At 43.4% G+C, this 24,447-nt stretch overlaps 1 protein-coding gene and 1 non-coding gene across 4 annotated transcripts in view; one reads left to right on the top strand and one right to left on the bottom strand.

Moving 5' to 3' along the window:
- Positions 1 to 10,805: 10,805 nt before the first annotated feature.
- On the bottom strand, positions 10,806 to 10,877 carry TRNAD-GUC (transfer RNA aspartic acid (anticodon GUC)). Its single transcript has one exon. It is a non-coding gene; the product is annotated as a tRNA-Asp (tRNA).
- Positions 10,878 to 11,054: 177 nt separating this feature from the next.
- The window catches only part of LTA4H (leukotriene A4 hydrolase), a 28,647-nt gene continuing 15,254 nt past the window's right edge, over positions 11,055 to 24,447 (top strand). Inside the window, exons 1-7 of one of the 3 annotated variants that reach the window (XM_053256822.1) lie at positions 11,055 to 11,300; positions 13,557 to 13,687; positions 15,312 to 15,432; positions 16,244 to 16,312; positions 21,794 to 21,898; positions 22,072 to 22,124; positions 23,062 to 23,134. In XM_053256822.1, coding sequence (XP_053112797.1) covers positions 11,154 to 11,300; positions 13,557 to 13,687; positions 15,312 to 15,432; positions 16,244 to 16,312; positions 21,794 to 21,898; positions 22,072 to 22,124; positions 23,062 to 23,134 — 699 coding nt within the window. In that variant the 5' untranslated portion in view covers positions 11,055 to 11,153. Of the gene's footprint in view, positions 11,301 to 13,556; positions 13,688 to 15,311; positions 15,433 to 16,243; positions 16,313 to 20,250; positions 20,377 to 21,793; positions 21,899 to 22,071; positions 22,125 to 23,061; positions 23,135 to 24,447 lie in introns of those variants that run through there. The other 2 variants (XM_053256823.1, XM_053256824.1) reach the window with 2 other exon arrangements.

The following is a 24,447-nucleotide window of genomic DNA, read 5'->3' as shown; positions in this document are numbered from 1 at the left end:
CAACGCTTATTAACTAACAAACAGCTTCCAGTTGAACAGAAAGGAAATTGCTCAGCTGCTGATTGACAAAATGATTTTAGAAAACTGCAAGAGAAGAAAAACCAATCTAAGTGTTGCATGGATTGACTACAAGAAAGCCTTTGATTCATTGCCTCACACATGGATACTAAAATGTTTAGAAACAACTGGTGTCAGCAAAAACATTCAGATATTTATTTTAAAAAGCCATGAGCATGTGGAGTACACAGTTAACAATCAATGGCGAGACACTTGGACAGGTTAGCATTAGAAGAGGCATTTTCCAAGGGGACTCACTATCCCCTCTGTTGTTTGTAATCGCCATGACCCCACTTTCACAAATACTATACAAAACAGGCCTCGGGTACCAAACATCTAAAACATCAAGTCAAATCAACCATCTGCTGTACATGGATGATCTGAAATTGTATGGAAAGTCCCAGTCAGAAATTGAATAACTGCTAAACACTGTCCGGATATTCAGTAGCGATATAGCAATGGAGTTTGGACTTGACAAGTGTACTGCATTAATAATGAACAGAGGAAAAATAAGAAAAACAGAAGGAATAGAACTGCCCAATGGAAGCAACATCAAGAACCTGGAAGAGAAAGAACATTACAAATACTTGGGCATTCTCCAGGCTGATAACATTGCACACACTGAAGTTAAAAGAAAAATTGGAAGTGAATACATCGGGAGAGTTAGAAAAATCCTCAAGTCCAAACTCAATGGCGGGAACACCATACAAGCCATAAACACCTGGGCTATACCTGTTATCAGATACACTGCAGGAATAATAGACTGGACCCAGGCAGAGCTAGAGATGCTGGATCGTAAGACCAGGAAAATCATGACCATCAATCATGCTCTGCACCCCCGCAGTGATGTCGATAGGCTATACCTCCCTCGCAGCTCAGGTGGAAGAGGAATGCTGCAAGTCCATCAAACAGTAGAGGAGGAGAAAAGAGGCCTTGAAGAATATATCAAGGACAGTGAAGAAGATGCACTTCAAATGGTCAATAATGCGAAACTATTCAACACCAATGAAAGAAAGCAGGCCTACAAGAAAGAACAAGTCAAGCAGAGGCGTATCTAGGGAAAATAGCGCCTAGGGCAAGCACTGAAATTGTGCCCCTTGTCCAAACATCTGACACCCATATTTCAGATAACTTTACCATAATTTCAGCTGAAAAATACAAGTCAAGCTCATTAATCTTTTAATATTTCAAAAACTATTTAGCAGTGGACGTAGCCAGACCCTGCCTGCCCTACCCTAGATACGCCCCTGAAGTCAAGAACCGAGCAGAAAAATGGAAAAATAAACCCCTGCATGGTCAATATTTGCGCAATATAAGTGGAAAATCAGACATCACCAAGACCTGGCAATGGCTTAAGAATGGTTACTTGAAGAAAGAAAAGAGGGTTTAATACTGGCTGTGCAAGAACAGGCACTAAGAACAAATGCAATAAGAGCAAAAGTCGAAAAATCAACTACAAACAGCAAGTGCTGCCTTTGTAAAGAAGCAGATGAAACAGTGGACCTCCTAATCAGCTGTTGTAAAAATATTGCACAGACTGACTACAAACAAAAGCATGACAAGGTAGCAGGGATGATACACTGGAACGTCTGCAAAAATACAAGCTACCTGTAGCCAAAGATTGGTGGGACCATAAAATTGAAAAAGTTGAAGAAAATGAAGATGTAAAAATATTATGGGACTTCCAACTACAAACAGATAAACATCTGCCACACAATACACTAGATATAACTGTAGTTGAGAAGAAAGAAAAACAAGTAAAAATAATCAACATAGCAATACCAGGGGATAGCAGAATAGAAGAAAAAGAAATAGAAAAAATAACAAAATACAAAGATCTACAAATTGAAATTGAAAGGCTGTGGCAGAAAAAGACCAAAATAATCCCAGTGGTAATTGGCACCCTGAGTGCAGTTTCAAAAGACCTTGAAGAGCACCTCAACACCATAGGAGTCACAGAAATCACCATCAGCCAATTACAAAAAGCAGCTTTACTGGGAACAGCCTATATTCTGCGATGATATCTATAACAATTGACAATAAAATTCAGCCATCCCAGGTCCTTGGGAAGGACTTGATGTCTGGATAAAACAAATCAGTCAATAACACCTGTCTGACTGTGTAAACAAGAAATAATAATAAAAACATAAGGACAGCCTTGCTGAATCAGGCCCAAGGCCCATCCAGTCCAGCATCCTGTTTCACACATTGGCCCACCAGATGCCCCTGAGAAGCTCACAGCCAAGAGGTGAGGGCATGCCCTCTCTCTTGCTGTTGCTCCCCTGCAACTAGTATTTGGAGGCATCTTGCCTCTGAGGCTGGAGGTGGCCTATATCCACCAGACTAGTAGCTATTGATAGATCTGTCCTCCGTGAATTTGTCTAAGCCTCTTTTGAAGCCATCCAAGCTAGTTGCCACCACCACATCCTGTGGCAGAGAATTCCATAGATTAATTATGCACTGTGTGAAAAAGTACTTCCTTTTGTTGGTCCTAAATTTCTTGGTCATCAGTTTCATGGGTGAGCCCTGGTTCTAGTGCTGTGAGAGAGGAAGAAAAATTTATCTCTAACCACTCTCTCTACTCCATGCATAACTGTATACACCCAGGGGCGGATTAACTCTTTTGCCACCCTTAGGCAGCCAAGGATTTTCTCCTCCCCCCCACCACAGCGAGGAGGGTAGGGGTCGGTGGCAAGGATGAAGCCCCCCTTTACTTCTAAATGCCACTGCAGCAGCGGGGCAGTCAGTCACCAGTAACCGCACAGTGACGGCTGCCGGCAGAGCTAGGGAGTGCCAGGGGACGAGAGGCAAGTTCCCCCTTTTCATTGAAATCTAGCTACCTTTGCGGCAGAATGCAGCGGCTTAAAGCGGGGACTGGGAGCAGGGGCGTATCTATAGGGGGCAGGGGGGGCACGTGCCCCTGGCGCCACTTGAAGGGGGGGGCGCAATTTCTTAAAATTAAATAATTAAAAAAAATGGCCACCAAAACCAAAATGGCCACTGGGCATGCTCAAATGGCCTCTGTGAGGCCCTAGGGCATGCCACGCCTCGCAGAGGCCATTTGAGCATGCACAGTGGCCATTTTGTTTTCAGAGGCCATTTTTAAAATATATATATTTTTTAAAAATGACCACCGCACATGCTCAAATGGTGCCTGTGAGGCCCTAGAGGCCAGTGGGAGGAGGGGGAAACTTTGCAGACCCCCCACAGCCTTTAAGATGTCCCCCGAAGGGGCTACAGGTAGTTTTTTTAAAAAAATTAATATAATATGTCACTGTACACATATTCAGATTGGCACTATGTACAGAGAATAAGGGCTTGTGAATACTGAGCTGAAGTTTATGAGCTAAGATTGTATCCACTTGCTCTTACTTTGCTTCTTGTGGTAAGTGAGTTAAATGTGATGTCTTAATAATATGGCTATTAATGGTCAGTTTGTCTTTGAATCAATGTGAAATCCTTAGTGTTAAGGCCCACTGGGAGTTTCTTGCTCTTTCTCTCATTTTTACTGTCTTTCTGAAATACTAGAATATTTATTTATTTATTTATATTTATTTATTTTTACATTTATATCCCGCTCTTCCTCCAAGAAGCCCAGAGCGGTGTACTACATCCTTGAGTTTCTCTTTCACAACAACCCTGTGAAGTAGGTTAGGCTGAGAGAGAAGTGACTGGCCCAGAGTCACCCAGCTAGTATTATGGCTGAATGGGGATTTAAACTCGGGTCTCCCCGGTCCTAGTCCAGCACTCTAACCACTACACCACACTGGCTCTTATATATATTCCAAGAAGTGACACAGTTTACTCTGCATATCATTTAATTATTTTCAGAGTATCTGGGAAAAGTCAAATTCTCCATTTATTTTTAAAACCTATGTAATCGTGATGCTACAATGCATAGCAGAGAATTAGACAGGCACTTCTTTTAGTTTTTCCAAGTACAACTCCGCATAATATTTGGGGATTTCATGAGCCCCAGCATACTGAAATTTGTCGTTTTCCAGCATTTTAACCTGAGCTATCCAAACAAATTAATGATAGCCCCACAATTTGGATAGTTTTAAAAAATAAATCTGAAGTGGTAGATAGGAGCTTGACCACATGTATGATATTGGTAATTTTTGTAATTTTTAAAATTTTTAAAATAAAAGTTTTCTGAAACATGTGTGTCAGTCAGATGTATGTTGGGGGGGTGGCGGGGGGGTGCAATTTCAGTGCTTGCCCTGGGCATCGTTTTCCCTAGTTACGCCACTGACTGGGAGGGAGGGTTGTGGTGGTGGTGGGGGAGTTCCTCCTGTTTTACCTTAAAGCAGCTTCTGCTGCCTGGACAAATTCACAAAAGGCGAGGGAGCAGAGGCGTATCTAAGGAAAATAGCGCCTAGGGCAAGCACTGAAATTGCGCCCCCCCCCAACGTCTGACACCCATCTTTCAGATAACTTTACCATAATATCTGCTCAAAAATACAAGTTAAGCTCATTAATGGACAAATCTTTTAAACTACAAATTATGGGACTACCTACCTTTATAGCATTTAAAATGTAAGTACAAAGATGCAACACAATATTACACTATTTATTGAAGTGATCTGTCTTGACCACTCTTCAAGCAATAACCATTAAAGAATTGAGTATTTCCTGACAATTAATTACCAGGTGGGAGGAGCTGGTGACCTCAGACTATTAAACCTAGAAATATTCATCCTTAGGAACTACCTTGTTCTGAGATAATTACTCTTAATACAAATAGCACAGAGAAAGATGGGTTTGTTTGAATGATTATTACAGAATGAGTTAGAAGTGAATTGATGCCAGTATTTTAGTAAATCTGATTGCTACAATTATTACTTAAATTCCATTCTTGCTATATTTATAGGCTATATATTGACTTTATGTAGCATTTTACATTACAGCTGCTATGAAATGTTTCTTTTCTGTCACATAGTGGCATGTACTTTAGTGGTGCTATTGGCTTTAGCATTAAATGGGCTTAATATATCATTACAAACACTATATAAAGATAGTGAACACCCTCCACAGCAATGGACATTTTCTGCACTAAAAGAATGCTAAGTGTATTGCTGTACATGTGTTGAAGGTATCTCAAAATTAAACAATGTGGTGTACCTTACATAAGTTTCATGATTGCTTACCTAAATGGGTTATAGAGGAATACTGGGATGTTATAATTGCAAACAAACCAATTATGTTATGGTATCAGTACTTCTATATTTAAGCTGAGTAACTATTAAGGAAAGCAATGTGTTACATGGAAGTCCTTGAGATATTCAATATATGTTGCTCTTGAATGATTCCCCCCACCCTGCAAGTCATATACAGTGCACTTCCAGCACAATAATGTTTTTCTGCATTACAATACTGAATCCATATTTTAATTGTAATTTATTACAGACCAAGACCAGCAAGACAATTTATATATTACTATGCTCTCTTAAAATGTACTGCCCCGCCCCTTTTGAATAGAGAACTTATCCCCACATTCATTAGCTCTCAACCTTCTTCTAAGATCAAATCACAGTCCAAAACACCAATGCATTAAAGCTGCTCAGAATTCTTTTTTTTAAATTGGTTTCAGAATTTCTTATCACTGCATAAATATAAACTGAGTTCATTACTTCATGATCAATATTTGCCTGTTCTGTCAGAATAGAGCACACTGCACTCCCTGTACTATTCAACATCGCAGTAAAAATTCATAAATAAAAAACAACTATTAAAGGTGGACCTCTAATATTCTGGGGATCTCTAAAAACATGAAAGCAGTCATCACTCATCAAGTCCCGTGGGAGTGTCCCTAGCAACTCTTGGTAAAGCTTGGCGTTTGGTAAAGCTCTTGGTAAAGCTTGCGAAACGGGGCGTTTTTCCTGTGGGGAAGGGGAGTCAAAGGTGCCAATGTGTTGGTGTGTGTGTGGGAGGAGATGGGATTCCTTTGCCTGCCGAAGGCTGGTGCGGGGAGGGCTTGCCTTGGGCTCGAGAAGAGCCGAAGAAGAGAAGCGCTGAAGAGAAGAGAAGAAGAGAAGAGAAGAGAAGGCTGCTGCTGGGGACGAAGCACGTCTTTGAAGGAGGGAGACCTGGCATATTCCAGGCTGCTGCTCAACAAAAGTAGTGTGCCCAAGAGTGAGGGGGAGCTCCCTCCTCCTCCACCCCGCCCATTGTAGTTAAGCCCTGGAGAGGGGGTGCAATGCAAACAGCGGAGGCGCCAGCTCCCTCGCTCTCGGGCACACATGACTCGAGGGGAGGGAAGCTTCTCGCTGCTGCACTGGCCCGCCCGGAATCAGCAAGGCTTCCCTCCCTCAGAGAGGTCCTGAGTGGCATGCACGGCGTCCCCAGCAGCAGGTAGCCTTAGCCGGGCTTTGGCTTGAGCCCAAGGCAAGCCCCCGCCCCCAGGCCAGCGCCACCCCCCAGCCAAAATAGTTGCAACTGCAACTTAGCAACGCAGCAACTTAAGCAAAGTAATCTGCCAGCCACCGGCCCCCGCGGGTCCGACACCCCCACCGGCCGCCGCCCTTAGCCAAGATAGAAGCCAGCGCTCCAAGCAAGAAGCCCCACCAAGAAAATTAATTTAAAATAAACAAAAAATTTTTAAAAAACCACCTTACTGTCTGTCTGCAAATTTTATTTAAGTTGTTGTCGTGTGAAACAAGGCTCCCACTCCTCCTGGCTCATCGTCGGGCTCCCGGAGCAGCAACACACGCTCTCTCTCCTTGCCACCTCAGCGTGCAATGCAGCACTTGCAGTGCGACTGTGAGAGATGCACATGCGTGAGTGGGGGGGGGCGGGGGGGCGTGCCAGGTGGAGCCGGAGGAGAAGCCCCGGGAGGTACGTCGGGCAGGCAGCGCGGCGCCTGGCCGGAGCTGAGTTTGCGGGGTGGGCGCCATTGGCGCCGCCACTGCAGGAAGAGGAGGTCTCACCATCTCTGTCATCGCTGTCGGGCAGGAAGCATGGCACCTGGCTGAAGCTGAACTCGCTGGGGGCCGCCGCTGCTCGCACCCAGGCGCGCCGTGCATGAAACAAAAAATTTGGGGTGGGGTGTGGGTGGCGCGGGGGTCCACATGGCAATTTGGTGCCCCCTCCCATGTGGCGCCCAGGGCACGTGCCCTGCCTGCCCTACCCTCAGTTACGCCTCTGCGAGGGAGAGCTCATAGGGACATAGGAAGCTGCCATATACTGAGTCAGACCATTGGTCTGTCTAGCTCAGTATTGCCTTCACAGACTGGCAGCGGCTTCTCCAAGGTTGCAGGCTGGAATCTCTCTCAGCCCTATCTAGGAGCTGCCAGGGCGGGAACTTGGAAGTCTTGCTCTTCCCAGAGCAGCTCAGTCCCCTGAGGGGAATATCTTACAGTGCTCTGCTCACACATCAAGTCTCCCATTCATAAGGGGACAAGTCATGCTTGCTACCACAAGACCAGATCTCCTCTGGCTCCTTCCAGATCCCCTCCTCCCTCCCAAATGAGTACACACCCCACCCCCGAAGCATGGAATTTGCCTTTTCCACACTGGACACTTTCCAGAATCTCTTTCCTGGTCAGTCACTGACAGCTCAGACCCCATTAGTGTGTAGGTGAAGTTGAGATTTTTTTGCCCCAATGTGCATCACTTTACACTTGCTTACACTGAACTGTATTTACCATTTTGTTGCCCAAGGTTGGGAACCTAGTTTGGAAAGATCCTTTTGGACTCCTGACAATCTGTTTTGGATTTCACTGCCCTAAATAGTTCAGTGCCATCTGCAAATTTGGCCAACTTTGCTGGTTACCCCAACTTCTGGATGATTTATGAGCAAGTTAAAGAGCATTGGTCCAAGTACAGATCCTTGGAGGACCCCATTTCTTACTTCTCTCCATTAATTTGTCTTTAGCCTGGGGTCCCAACCCTGCTTACCAGCTGGCCAGTGCCACCTGGCCCAGAACAAACCTGTTGGTGCCTCAGCGCACTCCACGCCTGGTTTGATTCTGACTTGCCTGCTCCCACAGTGTGCTTCCTGCCACACCTGACCCACCTGGGTACGACAGTGGGCCAGAGGAAGCCCGCCATCTCTGCCAATCTACAGCCTGCCTCCACACTTCATTAACAGGCTGAGCCCATGCACCAAACACACCTCAGGCTAGAGAGCAGGATATCTTCTAGGGTCTCAGAGTTTAGGCAGGTTGATATGGGAGAAGGCAGTCTTTATGGTAACTTGATCTCAGACTCTTTAACTTATGTCAGTGGGACTTAGAATTGTACTGTACCACTGCAATCCTATGCACACATGCTTGGGAGTACAACCTGGAACATGATGCCCAGTCCTAGGCATATTTACTTAGTCTGAAGCATCTTTAGGAAGCCCATTAAAAAGTTATGCACAGATACACACACACATTCTCATATAAGCCCTGCGAAAAAAATTAAATATACCTATAAATACATCAATGTTTAATTTGCATGAGAAAGACTGAGATATTAGAGAGTAGCATCACAGTGCATCAGCACTATTTAAATTATAGATGTAAAGAGGCATATGATGAAAGGAAGCAATAAGTACAGACTTGATTGAAACTTGTTGCCCTCGATTCCTAAGAGAGAAATCTGACTGGTAATCCTCAATCGAGGAACAGAGAAACAAAGGATGGCAAGCCTGTCCTCCTGAAGGTGGACATAATAAAATCACAAGCAATCTTTTATTTATATGTGTGTTTTGAGTTCTGATAGTAGTCCAAGAAAGTATTTGTCAAAGTAATTGCAGTATTGGCTAAGGGGGCGGGGTGGCAGGAGAAAAATGTAGACAAAAAAGTACTGTAGCATTTGAGATGAATATTTTGATCCAGTGGCATAGATGTGAGCATCCTGGTGCACATGTTCAGGACTGACCCCATCACTGAAGTATTGGGGTGTGAGGCAGCCCTCGCCCATGTGGAGCCCTCGAACATCAAAGCCCTGTGGACTGGAGCTTTGTATTACAGTCGTCCCTCACCTATTGCGGGTTTCCCAATTGCAGATTTGAATATCTGCGACTGGGAAATGGTGACTGCCCTTGCAAACTGTGACCTGAGTATTTGCAGTTTGGAGAGAATTAAAAAAAAGAAATTGATTGAATTTTGGTTATCATTTCTGGGGTCAGGGGGTCATTTATGGGGGTCAGGGGGTGATTTGGGGGGATGTTTTGCTTACTTTTACCACTGCTGCTGTGCAGCGGCGGTGCAAAGGGGAAGGCGGTGAGAGCTCCGCCCACCTCCCAAGCGGTCGGTCGAACACTGGAGATGGCAGGTCGTCGGGTGCTGGAGGTGGCAAAAGAGTTCCTTACATGGGCCCACCTTCCTCCCAAATGCTACAGAACAGGTGGATGTGCAGAGGCCCAAAACTGTAGCATTTGGGAGGAAGGCGGGTTTGTGTAAGGAGCTCTTTCGCCACCTCCAGCGCCCGACCTCCTGCTGCCTCCAGCACCTGACCGTTTGGGAAATGGGCAGAGCTCTCACCACCGTCCCTGGTGTGTCACCACTGCACAGTGGCAGCAGTAAAAGTAAGAAAAACAGATTTAACTTTCCCTCCCCCTGTCAGGGGGCGATTTTCAGGTGTCAGGGGGAATGTTTTCAGTCACGATTCCGCTAACCCCCTGTTTCCCATTCATCGCAATGTCGCCCCAACTGCAAATTCGCCAAGTGCGAGGTTTTCCCAGAATGGAACCCTTGCGGTTAGCAAGGGACAACTATATAAATCAATATGCCGTAACTGGTTTGTTGTTGCACTAGCTTTCCTAGGCAGTGGGCAGAAGTGCTGATGGTTAGTTACAGCAGACCATTCCTCGGCCACGTGCTGTCACAGAATAGTCCGATGGAAGGGTTCCCAACCTTGGGTCCGCTGACATCATCTCATGTCACAAGGGCCATGGGGGATGATGGGAATTGTAGTCCAACAATTCCCTTCCTCTGTGAAGGCCCTTGTGACATGGGATGATGGGAACTGTAGTTCAATAACATCTTGGAAGCCAAGTTTGGGAACCCCTTGGAACTAACCAGAGTACATGGTTGTGTGTAACAAACCCATTGCACTTACAAGTAGGCTGCTCTGACTAGGAGAAGGATGGAGTGTCAGTCTTAAAATAAAGAAACTGGAATCTGATTTTTCATCCAACTTACTGCACATATGCAAGTTTATTTGAGCTTGTGATGCATTATGTTAAAAATTGACATATATTTGAGTGCAGACAATTCGCCATACCTCAAGAGAGAGAAAAGAGTGTAAAAACCTCTCTTTAGGAGCCACAGTTTGAGGAATATACAAGACTTAACTAACCAAACGTTACAGCCCAATGCACATGTATGTGTGTGAATGAGGTTTCCTGTGTTACTCGCACATGGGTGGATTATGTAAAAGAATGAATACAGTATTAGTAAAACTCTCATGCATGGATACTAAGCACTCGAGGAGCTCCCCGCCGTCGCTGCCGCTTCCCTCCATCAAGCCTAATAACCCTTATCTTCAATTCCCCCCCAACACATTTTTCTCTCCAAAAAAATGTAAGCAAGGAATTGCTCCACAGGTTTTCTCTCTGTCTGTTCCACTGCTCTCATATCAGTTCCTTTCAGATGTATGTTGGCAACACTGTAAATGTAAACTAAAGTACTGGATTTATAAATGGAAATAAGGACTCAAAAGAACAGCTTCAGCTCTATAGAACTTATCAACCGTTTATTCTCTCTGTGTTTAAGATTTACACCCAAGTTTTGGAAAAAGAGGAAAAAATCTGGCATCTCCCCGTCGGGGAATCGAACCCCGGTCTCCCGGGTGACAGGCGGGGATACTCACCACTATACTAACGAGGAACTACTTAGTCAAGCTTTTTGCTTTGTTGTCCTAAATTCCGGAGTGTTCATGCTATGTAGTAAGCTAAACCACGTTCTCTTTTGCAGTGGACCATGGGAAGCGTAGTCCACTTCCTCATCGTTCCTTAAGCCCCTCCCGTTGCAAGAACTACCCTTCCCAGAGTCCCTCTTGGAGCACTCACCACATGGTGGCAGGACCGTCCCCAAGTACTTCTCCGTAGGCGCCGCCTTGGCTAGCGAGTGTGACTCGCCGCCTTGGCAAGCGCAGGTGATATCATGGCAGATCCTAGCTCCTTTGCGGCCCCTGATGGCTGTCGCACCCACCATCTTTACCTGCGCTGCCGCGTGGACTTCGCCAGCAAGTCTCTGCGGGGGACGGTGGCCCTGACTGTGCGGGCGGAACGCGACCACCTGCGTTGCCTGGTAATGCCCCCCTCCCCTGTCGGGCATGGCAAGCGCGCGCTTAGAGTTCTTCCTTTGGAGAAAGGGGTGGGGGGATCGTCATCATCTGTCCCTTTAGTCGGGCCAGCCGGGGGTGGCGGGGGGAGCTGGTCAGGGAGAGAGAGGGAAGAAAGAAGGAAGTGATGAAGGCTGCCAACCTGAAGGGAGCTTGTGGGCAGTCACCCCATAAGCCCCCCTGCAGTGTCACTGGGTGAAACTCGTGCTGGGTGGTTGCTGTGTATCTTTGCATTTGACGCCCTTGTTTCTCCCAAGAGAGAAAGAGAAACCTCTTTCCCAGATCTTTGCCACCTCCTTCGGGAATGCCTGTCTAGACTGCCTCCTTGACCAGTGGTCGAGTAAATTGTAATATTCCATAGGGTGGCCGTAATATGATTGCCACTACTTACTGCTAACTGGAGGACAGAGAGGTAGGTAGTAGTGAAAGTGGTGATGCTCTCTCCCTTAGCAGAGGAAGAGCATCTGCATCTATATGCCACCCCAGCACTGTGTTCCTCCAGTAGCTGTTGCTGGTGATTGACATTTTAGATGTTGGTGACTTTAGATTGTGAGCCTTTTTGGAACAGGGGGTCGTTTTCTCATACCTTCTTTTTATGCATATTGTTTTTAAAAACATTTTTAAAAAGTGGTTTATAACTATTTTTAATAATACCAGGTGACCTTCGAGCAGTTGCTTTCTCTCAGCCTTACCTGCTTCCCAGGGTTCTTATGAGGCTGAAAGAGGAAGGGTTGGCCATTAATGGTATCCAGAGCTCTTTGGAAGTAGGGTGGAATACAAATGTAATAAAACATAATGTTGTTTTTAAATTGAGATAATATTTGCACTTCCGGGTTCTTGAAGTCCAGCATGACTTAATAAGGATGATTGTGAACCAAAGATCAACCCATTAGAAGCAGGCAGCAAGGTCAAAGTCCAAAAACAAGCTGGGGAGCAGCAAGCATCCATCCACAACAGTCCGCCTTGGAGGTCCTCCAAGGCAAGCTGATGCACTAAGTCTGGTATGGAGGGCTGGTCTATCCACCAATCCCAATTGGTAGACCAACTCTCCCTGGAAAAAAGTGCCATTTTGAGGCCCCTTTTCCAGCAAAATGGGCCTCAAAATGGCGATTGAATCACCTGAATCAATTCGGGTTGAATCGGGCGTGATTATCATCAACCCAAAATTGGGTCCTCTATTTTAAGGGTGATTTGGTTCAGGGTCGAATTTGCACATCACCCCCAATTCAGCCTGAATCAATTCAACAGCAAATGGAATCACACACCCCAACTATTTCTAGATGGAAAGTTTCTTGCCTGAATCTAGCTCTCTATATTATAAACAAATATTAGGCCCAAGTTTCTCTTTTTATAGTTTTTTTAAAAATTATTTTTAGGAGGGGCAGGTTTCTGGAATGTTATACACAAGTATTGCACAAAACGCTGCAAGAAAGTTCATACCCTTTGGGGATTGGGATAAACAAAGTTTTAGTCAGTACTGCTGTAACAGATTTCTAATTTCCAGTGCCTTCTTCCAAAAGTTGATTCTCTGACCACAAGAATGTGGTGTTAGGCCAAAAAAACAAACAAGAAAGCCATAAAAGCCTCCTTGTTTAGTCAGCTCTTTAACTTTAGTATTTTGGAATAACATTGTGCAGTTCTGTTGTTTGCAAATACTTCAAGGCACAGAGTCCATAGCTTGTATAATGAACTAAGTATTTTTGAAGTTACAATCGTTTAGAGATCTAATTTCCCTACTTGTATTAAATACATGTAGTAATCTAGCCAGAATGTGATTGTGTGACAGTTAAATACATGTGCTATGTATAAGAAACTTTACAAGATATTGTGGTCTTATATTCAGGTCTGACCTGATGTTGCAAAGATGCAAAGCTTTGGTCAGCTTGAAAATTGAGCAGGAAAGTGTGATGGTAGCAGTTCCCTCTCACCATTATCTTTTCATACGATGATGCGGAAAAGTGTGGTGATGGAAGGAAAACTTGGACTAAGATTAAAAAGGAACTACTTGGTTTTAATACCTTCTCTTCTTCTTCCCCCTCCTAAGATAAAAAGGAACTACTTGGTTTTAATACCTTCTCTTCTTCTTCCCCCTCCTCTTCCATGATTTGTGAATAAACTAGAAAGAATATTATAAAATCCCTGTGTCGGTGTAATTCACTGTGCTAAGACATGTCAGGTTTTTATGGCATTTTCCGGTAGCAATATAACTCATTTTTTTAAAGGTTTTGGACACAAAGGATCTAACAATACTTAAAGTGGTGGTTGATCGGCAGGAAGCAAAATTTGCTCTTGGACAACGTCACCCCTTCAAAGGAGCACCTCTGGAAATCACTCTTCCTTTTGAGCTGGGAAAGTATGTGTGTTTACCTGGTCCATCATATTGAGAACTCTTGCTAACCATTTTATCCTAAGATTTGTGCTAGCGTAAGGCTTGGTGTGAGGTAGCCTAACAGCTACACCAGTATAATACCACAATGTGTAAGTCTGGGATCTGAGATTATCAGTTGCCCTTTGTTATAATTAGACAACATAAATGATGCTAAGAGACAGTGCAAGAAGAAATTTGTTGAAGCATTTTTGAGAGAAGCCTTTGGTCTGATAGGTGGCTGCGAGTGCCATCTTGGGAGAGCTGAAGCGGATTGATTAACTACTTTATTTTGCACTTGAGCTGCACACATGTTAATATTTTTAACTATTGGTAGCTGTTGCCGAACCTTTCTCTATTTCATTCTAATGCTTTTATTCATAAATTTATTCAAATGACAAACATCTGAGTTGTTATATTGCCCCCAGTCCAAAACTGTCTTCATATTCTCAATACTGTCTCGAAAAAAATTCATTAAAAATTTCCCTTGGGCAGGATTCTGACTGCCCCATTGAAAATTAATGGAACCCACTTGTCTCACTTACTTTAATGGTACTTAGTTGAAGCCACCTAATGGCACAGCGGGGAAATGACTTGCCAAACAAGCATGAGGTTGCTGGTTCAAATCCCTGCTGGTGTATTTCCCAGAAACAGCTATATTGGGCAGCAGCGATACAGGAAGATGCTGAAAGGCATCATCTTATACTACGTGGGAGATGGCAATGGTAAACCTCTCCTGTATTCCACCAAAGAAAAACCACAGGGCTCTGTGGTCGCCAGGAGTCGACACCGACTTGACGGCACACTTTACTTTACTAGTCATAAGTCATGACTAACCTGGCTGGATCCTGTCCAGTGTTATGTTGAGGGTAATTGTAAATATGTCACCCTGCGGAAGTGTACAGAAGTTCTGAGTTGGCCCCTTTAAACTAGGCAATGCAACCACTTTGCACTTAACCTTTTCAATCTTATGGGTAGTTTCAGTTTTTTGAGCCAGAAGCCAGGAGAGGCCCTGCTTTAGTTTCAATAAAGTCCTCATCCTCTTATGGATGGAGTCTGTGGAATTACATGTAACAAAATGCATTGGTTCAAGAGAAGTTTGCTTAGACTCTCAGGTAATGTTTTGCTTCTTACCTTGCAGGACTGCGTTATAGCTGTAGGCTTGTTAAATGTGTTTGACAGTTGGGCATGTCTTCCCATTTTCTGACAGACCAGAGAAACCTTCTCTCTTGTTACAAATTTCAGTAGAAGTTGCTTCCTTATGTCAAAAGAAACCTAAACAAGATGCTTAAACACAGCCAACATAGCTATGGATTGTGGCTACTGTGGTGTATCGTAAGAAAAACCTGCCGGCAATTATTGGTTGGAAGATTATTTCTTCTATATGCTTTTTATTAGCAGAATTGACTTACTCAGCATATTGGCATTTGAAACAAATCAGCTGTTATGTTTGGCCCTGATAGTTAAAGCAAATTTTAATGGTGGTTCCAACTTTGAGCACAGCAAAAAAAAGAGAAAAGGTGTGTGTGTGGGGCGGGGGGTGGGTGGGTGGGTGGGTAATGATAATTGTGTACTCAAAAACACACATTTCTAAATATACAATTGTTTTCAGGGGGCAAGATATGATTGTAGAGATCTCTTTTGAATCTTCTCCAAAATCTTCAGCCCTCCAGTGGTTTACTCCAGAGCAGACTTCAGGGAAAAAACATCCATTTCTCTTCAGTCAGTGTCAGGTGAGGAGGATGGGGGTAGTTTGTCCATCTCCACTATGGGTAGCATCTTCCACAGCTCAGAAGCTCTCTGTGTTGCACTGATTCCACTGGGTCAGTCAGTGTCATGTTGGCTGAAGTATTTTGCGCTAAGATGCCACAACCAGTTTTGTCTTGAGTATATGTCATGGAATAATACTATTTGTGTCTGTGGCAGGAGGGAGGTAGCAACTCATAAAGGTGCTCAAAACTGCTAATGTCTTTTTTCATCAGTGCAGCCATGATAATAGTGCGTAATACTGCAACACACCGTAGATGTGTTGGCTGAGGGCTAAGACACAAAAGGCCCCAGTTAATGGTAGCAGAAGAATTTAGTCCTTCCCGCCTTTTTCGTGTCATTGCTTCATGAACTTGCATGGTGCTCCTTTTAAAAGAAGGGTTTGAATGATCTGGTGACTGAAAAAAGAGGGGGAAGGCTTGTGTGTTTCAGTGTCCATTGTATTCCAAATAAAAGAGTCAGAGAGCTATGGATCTAAGTGCTTGTATGAACAGTTACCTTGGAGTACTAAATGCAACGGTTAAATGGTATGTACCTCTATTATCAAGTCAAGCATAGTATACTGTCTAAATAATGTAGCAATAGAGCTGAACAGCAGAATTATTAAACAGCTTTAGCATTTGGAATACACAGCCATTATATCACCCTAAAGTCGGGATTGTTGCAAAACCTCATGTTGCCCCTGGATGTGTACACTCATTCCACACCATTGATTTGGTGCTCTCTCATCTTGGTTTGGTTTTAACAGCCTCTAATTCTGTGCAATTTTTTTTCCAGGCTACTCACTGCAGAGCTGTCCTTCCCTGCCAGGACACTCCTTCTGTGAAGTTCACATACTATGCAGAGGTAGTAAAACCTCCAATAATTGGTTCTGTTCTTTTTAGCAGTCTTACATGGCCAGAATTATAATGTATTGATATTTACTGAAACCTTACAAACTTCTGCCAAACTAGGCAGTTGAACTTGTATGCAAAAACAACCACCCTCCCTCCCTCCACTCCTCCAAATACTTAGTTGAACTTGATTGATTTTGGGGGATACCAAATTATCCATTTTGTTCTACAGTTTTGGTACACAGATATCTGGGATTCCAATTAGTCAGCTTATCCTGCTGCATCTGAAAGATGACTCTCTGTGATCTCTCAGTGAATAGTTTCACTTGGGGGGGTGTAGATATTGCCAGTTTGAATCTGTAGAAATCTGGCATGTTAACCTCCATTCCAATAAGAACATGGTGCCGCCATGATACCACCATGATGGTGGTTGATGTGTCTTCAATCAATCGTCTAAATTTTGTTCTCCAGCCAGCTTCACATTCTTATACACACATACAGTAAAATTATAAATACAATAAGAAGCATGCAGTCTTTGTCCAATGTAGGACTTATTTATCCTTAATTAGTTTGCATTCTGCAACACAACATTTTGCAATGTTACATGTGACTTCTGGCTATTTAGCAGAAAGAAGAAAGATTAATTAAGATTTATATGCATGTCTCAGAAAACTTACTAATAGAGAAGTAATTAAGGACTGTCCAAGATCATTATAAAATGAGCACTAAAGTAGCCCAAATGATTCAACTTGCACTGTACCACATGGCCAGACACGGTCATTATATGGTTCTGTTGTTTTTAAAATTCATCCTTTTTAGCACTTCTGAATATCAGACCTCACCATTGTGAAGGCTCTGTGATGGCTGAGGATTGTAAGAGAGGTAAAATTATGTTGCTGGCTTCAAACTATGTTCCTGCCTCCAGATTTTAATATGGTTGGGTGCCAAGACTAGATGGTTTTTATTTTATTTTTTTATCATATTTCTATACCACCTGATATGTGCATCCCTAGGTGGTGTACATAAGTTAAAATAGAATATTAAAAAAGGATAAAATAATTAAAACAATTACAATATAAAACCAGTTAAAAGCCTGAGAAAACAGGTGAGTCAAGGGTCTTTTAAAAAACAGCCAGAGATGGAGAACCTCTGGAGTGCATTCCAAAGCCCCGGGGCAGCCACAGAGAAGTCTCGGTCCCAAGTAGCCACCAAACAAGCCAGCAGCAACCATAACTGTACTTCCCCAGATGAACTTAATAGGCAGGAGGGTTCATGACGAAGGAAGCACTCTTTTAAATAAATACCCTGGTCCCAAGTCGTTGAGGGTTTTATGAGTAATAACCAGCACTTTGTATTTTGCTCAGAAACTTATCGGCAGTTTCTTTTAAATTTGGAGTTCTTTTAAGATCAATGTTATACTGTCTCTTTGGGTTGGCTGCCACATTCTGCACCAACTGTAATTTCTGGACTACGTACAAAGGCAGTCCCATGTAGAGTACATTTTACATAAGAACAGCCCTGCTGGATCAGGCACAAGGCCCATCTAATCCAGCATCCTGTTTCACACAGTGGCCCACCAGATGCCTCTGGGGAGCCCACAGGCAAGAGGTATGTGCATGCCCTCTCTCCTGCTGTTGCTCCCCTGCAACTGGTATTTAGAGGCATTGTGCCTCTGAGGCTGGAGATGGCCCCCAGCCCCCAGACTAGTAGCCATTGATAGACCTGTCCTCCATGAATCTGTCTAAACCCCTTTTAAAGCCATCCAAGCTGGTGGCCATCACCACATCCTATGGCAAGGAATTCCATAGATTAATTATGCGCTGTATGTAAAAGTACTTCTGCTTGTCGGTCCTAAATTTCCCAACCTTCAGTTTCATGAGGTGACCCTTGGCTCTATTGTTGTGAGAGAGGGAGAAAAATTTCTCTCTGTCTACCCTCTCCACTCCATGCACAATTTTATACACTTCGATCATGTCTCCCCTTAATCGATTCTTTTCCAAAGTAGAGAGCCCAGATGCTGTAGCCTAGGCTCATATAGAAGGTGCTCCAGGTCCCTGATCATTTCGGTTGCCCTCTTTTGAACCTTTTCCAGTTCTACAATATCCTTAAGATACAGTGACCAAAGCTGTATGCAGTACTCCAGATGTGGCCGTGTTACATTAGGGCATTATAATAGTAGCATTTTTATATCCACCCCCCCTCCTAATGTTTCCTAGCATCGAATTAGCTTTTTTCACAGCTGCACATTTCACACACACACAACAGTTATTTGTCTGTTACACAACAGTGTTTGGTCTGTTTATATCTAAAATTTGTTGCTTTACACATTCCTTTGCTTCTTCATAGCCCAGCCCCAGTAAAGAATCTAGTGAAATCCCAAACTGTACCAGTTTCACATTCAAAGCTGGCTTCCAAGTAGGATTAAAGTTGTCAATCAGGACCAAGGAAGCTGGCCGAGTTGGGAAAAATATTAGCTTAAACCAATAATTACATATTGCTATCCACATTCTAGTCACCTTAAGTGGCGCAGCGGGGAAATGCTTGACTGACAAGCAGGAGGTTTCCAGTTCGAATCTCCGCTGGTACTACATTGGGCAGCAGTGGTATAGGAAGATGCTGAAAGGCATCATCTCATACTGCATGGGAGATGGCAATGGTAAACCCCTCCTGTATTCTACCAAAGACAACCACAGGGCTCTGTGGTCGCCAGGAGTTGACACCGACTCAACAACACACTTTACCTTTACTCTATCCATATTCTAGATTAAATCCTGAGCATACCGGCCTCCAGCCTAAGGGCAACATCTGACATATATTTAGCCACCACCACCACTGCTTGCAGAAATTTTGTCTGGACGACTTCCAGTGATACCAGCTTCCCAAATGGCCCAAGTTGAACCCCCATATAGAATCTTAGCTTCAAACAATGTAATAGCTGTGGGTGCAAAATGACCTCCATTGCCCTGATAGTACCTCAAGATTGCAGTCACACTCCTTGCGCTGTTTGTAACGCAGAATCCCCCTGTGCACCCTTTCCCAGATGCCTGTAACTAGGTAGATGTGGTTTAGTCCTCATTTGCAGTGTCAGCACTCTTGTGATACAATAATAATTGGACTGAAATGTTTTGTAGTTGTATCCAAGAAAAGAAGGAAATGTTTTTACCTCAAGTCTTTAAAATGACCTGCTTACTTTCCTTAATACATTTTTGAAACTCGAAATAAGCATATTCTGGCACTTATCTTGCTGAAACTGCTCAGGATGTATGCCTCAGGACCCAAGAACAGATGCAGTCTTACCCCTGGACTCCAGGGCCTCCACATCTGCTGGAGGGCCCCAAATTCCCTTTAGTCTGTCCTGGGTGGTGTGGTTTGTGCCCTCAAGAACCTACGTGTTAAAAAATGATGCTTAACTTGCAGTGGGGGGCCCTCCAAAGGCCTTTAGGTCCAGGCTCCAAAATCACCTAGGTGCACCTCTGCCCAAGAGACCAACTAAAGTAGACTAATTGACTAGAGCTGACATCAATCGTACTATGGGACTGATACTTATTTTTGGGGGGTGGGGGGCGATTCCCTGAAAAAAAATATTACTAAATAATGTTGACTTGGGAACATTCTGACTTCCCAGTCCCAGGGAAGTGATTCTTTTAAGTTTGAAACATTTCTTTTGAAACCATTAATGCTTTTAGTTTCCCATGATCTAAAAGTATTTTGAGTCAAGAAGCTGTTCAGTTAGGTCTAGTCAAGAAAAAGTTTTATCTCAAATTATCAGGTTAATCAGTGAAAACCTCCAGACGTGCATGGTAAATTGTTTCCCATATACTCACATTGCAGCCTCAAACCACTAGCATTTTAAGTTTCCATCATATTGCTGTTTGTGTTGATCAGGTCTTAGATCATACTGAAAAGATTAAAGGATATAATTTCTTGACTAATAACATCGTGAGAATTGGATCTAAAAGACAGAACAATGGTCTGCTTCAAGGCATGGTTATCTACTCACCAGTCTCCCATTACTGCCCATAATCAGACTATAATATGGCATGCAGTCAGCAAACCAGTCATGTCAAATGAGTTGTGGTAAGTGCTAAAATAGAAGTGAAGAGGAACTGAAAGGTTGCAGCAAACAATTTCTACACCTAGCCTGTTGTCTAGCATGTGGAAGTTCTGTTGTGGTTTTGCGAAAGTTTCCACATAAAAAATCTAGGGTTAGTAAATAATTTCAGTTAAAAATGTGGATTTGGATAGAACGTATCTTCCCCCCCCCTTTTTTTTGTTCCTTGCAAATGATATCAAAGATTGCCTTTTTTGGAAATATGGGAAGAGTATGATGTTGGCAGGATGGAGGTTCCAAACCCAAGCCTCAAGGGTTCACATTTTATAGAAATTCAAGCAGAAATTCTATGCAAGCAGTAAGGTGCTTTGTTTTACAGATCTTGTTGAGAGTGGACATCCTTGGAAGTAGAACTGGGGAATGCCAATTGCTATTCCAAGCCTCATATTTGCACCTTTGCAGAGAGCTATTGTTCTAGAGAGCATGAGCACATGTCTCATGGATGTCTTTCTGCTTAAACAGTTACCATGCATCTTTCTTCGGAGAGCAATATATTGCAAGAAACCACCAAGCCATAAGGCCCAATGCTGTACATTTCTGTGTGTGCTGCAAGTGAAGTTCTGTATGTTCATCATGAAACGTTAACTGAAAATTTGCATTGCATCTCTTAAAAAAGCCAGCTGGGTCGTCTTCTTTTTTTTAACAAGAGCCAACTGTGTTGAATCATACATTGGAGAAAAGGAGAGAATCACCTGCTAGAAGTTGGTGGGAGTGTTATTTTTATTTAGCTGCTCTCCTTCCAGCTCAAATAAAGAGATGAGGCCTAAGAAGAGATGCAAGTCTTGATGTTGTGCCAAGCTAAAGCTCCTTGTTTCCTCTTTTTAAGTTTTTGCTGTGTTTGGGGTTTATGTCACTGTTGTTACTTGCAGCAGTAGTATTTATGAGTAAAGAATCATCCATTGGGGCCCAGTTTTCTAAAGTCCCAGCCTTCACTTGATATCAAGCCTTTTTGGTTATGCCATCCATGGCACAGTATTAATCCACACATTACAGCTTGGGCTGACAATGTAAATATCTCTTTTTGCTGGTTTAAAGCAAGTGACAACAAAAGTGATAAGATCTTAAGCAAACAAACCACCCCTCCTTTGACTGCCTCTTTAGTAAGTATACTCATAGCAGCATAAAATGGTTGTTTGTTTTTCTACCCTAAGAGATTAGGATATCATGGTATACCAGGACACAAACATAGAACATGGTTAGGGGTGGGTGAAGGTTAAGGGTAGATGTGAGGTACAAGGTGTAAGAAGTGGGATGAAGTATTTCGGTGAAGTTCACGGAAAACAAGTTGTGGTAGCATTGACATCCTGTGATCTAATGTCCTACAAAGTTCAAAGTAGGTGCACATTCTACTCGTAGTATATGTGTGTTTTTGTCCTTTATTAGATATCTGTTCCCAAGGAATTGGTGGCCCTTATGAGTGCTAACAGAGATGGAGACTTGCCTGATCCAGAAGATGGCACCAGGAAGATATACCGTTTCTTTCAAAATGTAAGGTTGCTCACACTTTCAGTAAGATCTCCTAGTAACTTGGAAAATAGACTTGTGTAAAGCTACTTAACCAAAGCCATCTAATGCCTTCTAACATGTGTGAGATGTAACATTGCTCTGTTCTAACACATTTTTTAAAAAAAATTAATGAATTATTTCTGTTTTGGGGTTAGGTTCCAATTCCCAGCTATTTGATTGCTTTGGTTGTTGGAGCTTTGGAAAGCAGGTGAGTGTCACTCAAAGTTTCTACAGAAACTCCTAGACTTGTTTATGTATATAAAAAAAGTCCTTGAATTCCCAGAAGGAGAACACTTGATTTCTTTCCTGCTCTCTCCCTGAGATGCAAGAGCAGGTTGCAACATATTTCTTCTTATCCTCCCCAGATCCCTGTGGGGTAGGTTAGGTTGAAAGAGACATGATTCAACAAGTATCCTGACTGAACAAGAATATGAATGCAGATATCTTGCACCCAAACCCAATGCTTCATCCTTTGTGCTATCCTGGCTGCGCACAATGTTTCAGTACATCTTAATACATGATAGGCAGATGAACCTTCTATTTTCGCTCAAAAACTTGACTACACAATGTAAATCTCAAGCTGTTGGAGAGAGAAGGTTCTAGGGCCACTGTGTGAAACAGGATGCTAGACTTGGGCCTGATCCAGCAGGGCTGTTCTTAATTAAATGATATTCTTCCCATTTACTCACTGAGCTCCAGAACATAGCTACCAAGTTAGTTGGAGAAGGGGAAGTTGGAAGATAAATGTTGTGCATGATTGGTCTGTGTTCAGCTTATTGGGGCAATATGTCTTTGTGTATTTTCTGTGGACTACAGAATATTTAAGAATGAAGCATGATGGAAGTTGGTTCAGGTATGACTAGTCATGATTAAGGCTGGCAGAAGAGAAGTGTTGTGAAGGCGGGTACATTGGAGGATCAGGAGGGTACAGTCCTGTGGCCTGCTTCTGATCCCTTAATCATGGGTATGTCTGCATCAGCCCTTAGAAGCAGAAGTTATTAAAGAAACTGTTCACTTATCAACTACTGTTTACCAGTAATGCTTTTGACACTCACCTACTTGATTTTCAGGAAATGCTGCTTTGCAGTTAAACTGTACAATATGAGAGATGCTATAGGCTTTTCTAATAGAACATTGTTTTTCAGAAAGATTGGTCCCAGAACTCTGGTGTGGGCTGAAAAGGAACTAGTGGACAAATGTGCTTATGAATTTGCAGAGGTTAGTGAAAATTTAGGGGTTATCTTGCTGATTTGTATACTATTAAAACATGAATAGTTTTACGTTTAATTAATTCACTCTTAGATGGCTGTGGGATTGGAAGGGGAAGCAAAATGGATAGAATAACTGTGTCCCTACTTAAAGCAAACACAAGTTGTTGTATTTTTAAAAAGTGTATGATCTGGATCGTGATCCATTGCACTCATAGGAGTGGGACCTGTGCCTGCACAGGATCATTCGGGCAGAATTCACTAGTTCAAAGCGCTAAGCCCCGCCCCATGCACGTGGTGTACATGCTCGGTTTGGGCAGGCTAGCATATTCTCCTCAGTTCCTTTCTGACCGCTATTGTGTTGGCACCTCGGACAGTGAGCTCCTCGGACCGGAACATTTTTCTGCGGAAAGAAACAATATTCATTGAGATTTTTATATGTTACAACTCGGACTGGACCAGGCAATTCTTATTTTTAGTGTTTTGAACTTTTCTCTCAATGGACAGGTGGTTTATTCAGTTACGACCTCGGAACGGACTTTACTTCACTCTACTTGAGTAATTCCACTAGTTTCTTAACCTCATAATGGATAAGAAAAAGACTTTTAAATGCTGTCTCCACTGTAGCACTAAACTCCCCTCAGCAGATGACCACAACCTTTGTCTCCTTTGTTTGGTGGAAGAACACAACACTTCCACGTGTAACATTTGCTTAACCTTTTCTCATCAGATGAGAAAGAACAGAGCCCTTCGACTTAGAGCTGCCCTCTATGATCACGCGCTCCGCCCCAGCACTCCGATGCCCAGATCTCTGATTGATGCCCCCGTGACCTCAACATCAGGTGTGATATCGAAGGTGACATCGAGCACGGCATCCAAGTTGAAGCTGGGGACTGCCACCAATCAATCTAAATCCTCAACTTGAACTTCCTCAGTTACTTCGTCAGGCACATTCAAGGTGCTGAAGCCGCCTTCTGGCTCTTCATATTGCAAGCGGCATAAGTCTCAGCATCGGGGCTATGATACTGAGGAAGCATCTGCTCCAAAGAAACATCGGGAGAAGAATGCGCGATCTGCCACCAAGGAGAAGTCTGTTGGGTCCTGAGCTACGCCTTCACTGACGATGCTCCAGTCAGCCCTGGTGACCTCAGAAGTTGTAAGCCTCTATCCTCGGTCGCCTCCTACTCAATCCCGGGCTTCGCTATCCGTCCTGGTGTCGAGGCCAATGCCAACCACGACGTCTGCTTGGCATTGAGAATGCTCTCTTTCGCCAGCTTCGATGCCTCTACAATCACCATCTTCAGCCTCTCTCCCAACACCACA

This window comes from Hemicordylus capensis, chromosome 5 (genome assembly GCF_027244095.1).
Source record: "Hemicordylus capensis ecotype Gifberg chromosome 5, rHemCap1.1.pri, whole genome shotgun sequence".
Taxonomy (NCBI): domain Eukaryota; kingdom Metazoa; phylum Chordata; class Lepidosauria; order Squamata; family Cordylidae; genus Hemicordylus; species Hemicordylus capensis.
This window is presented reverse-complemented; position numbering and strand designations above follow the sequence as displayed.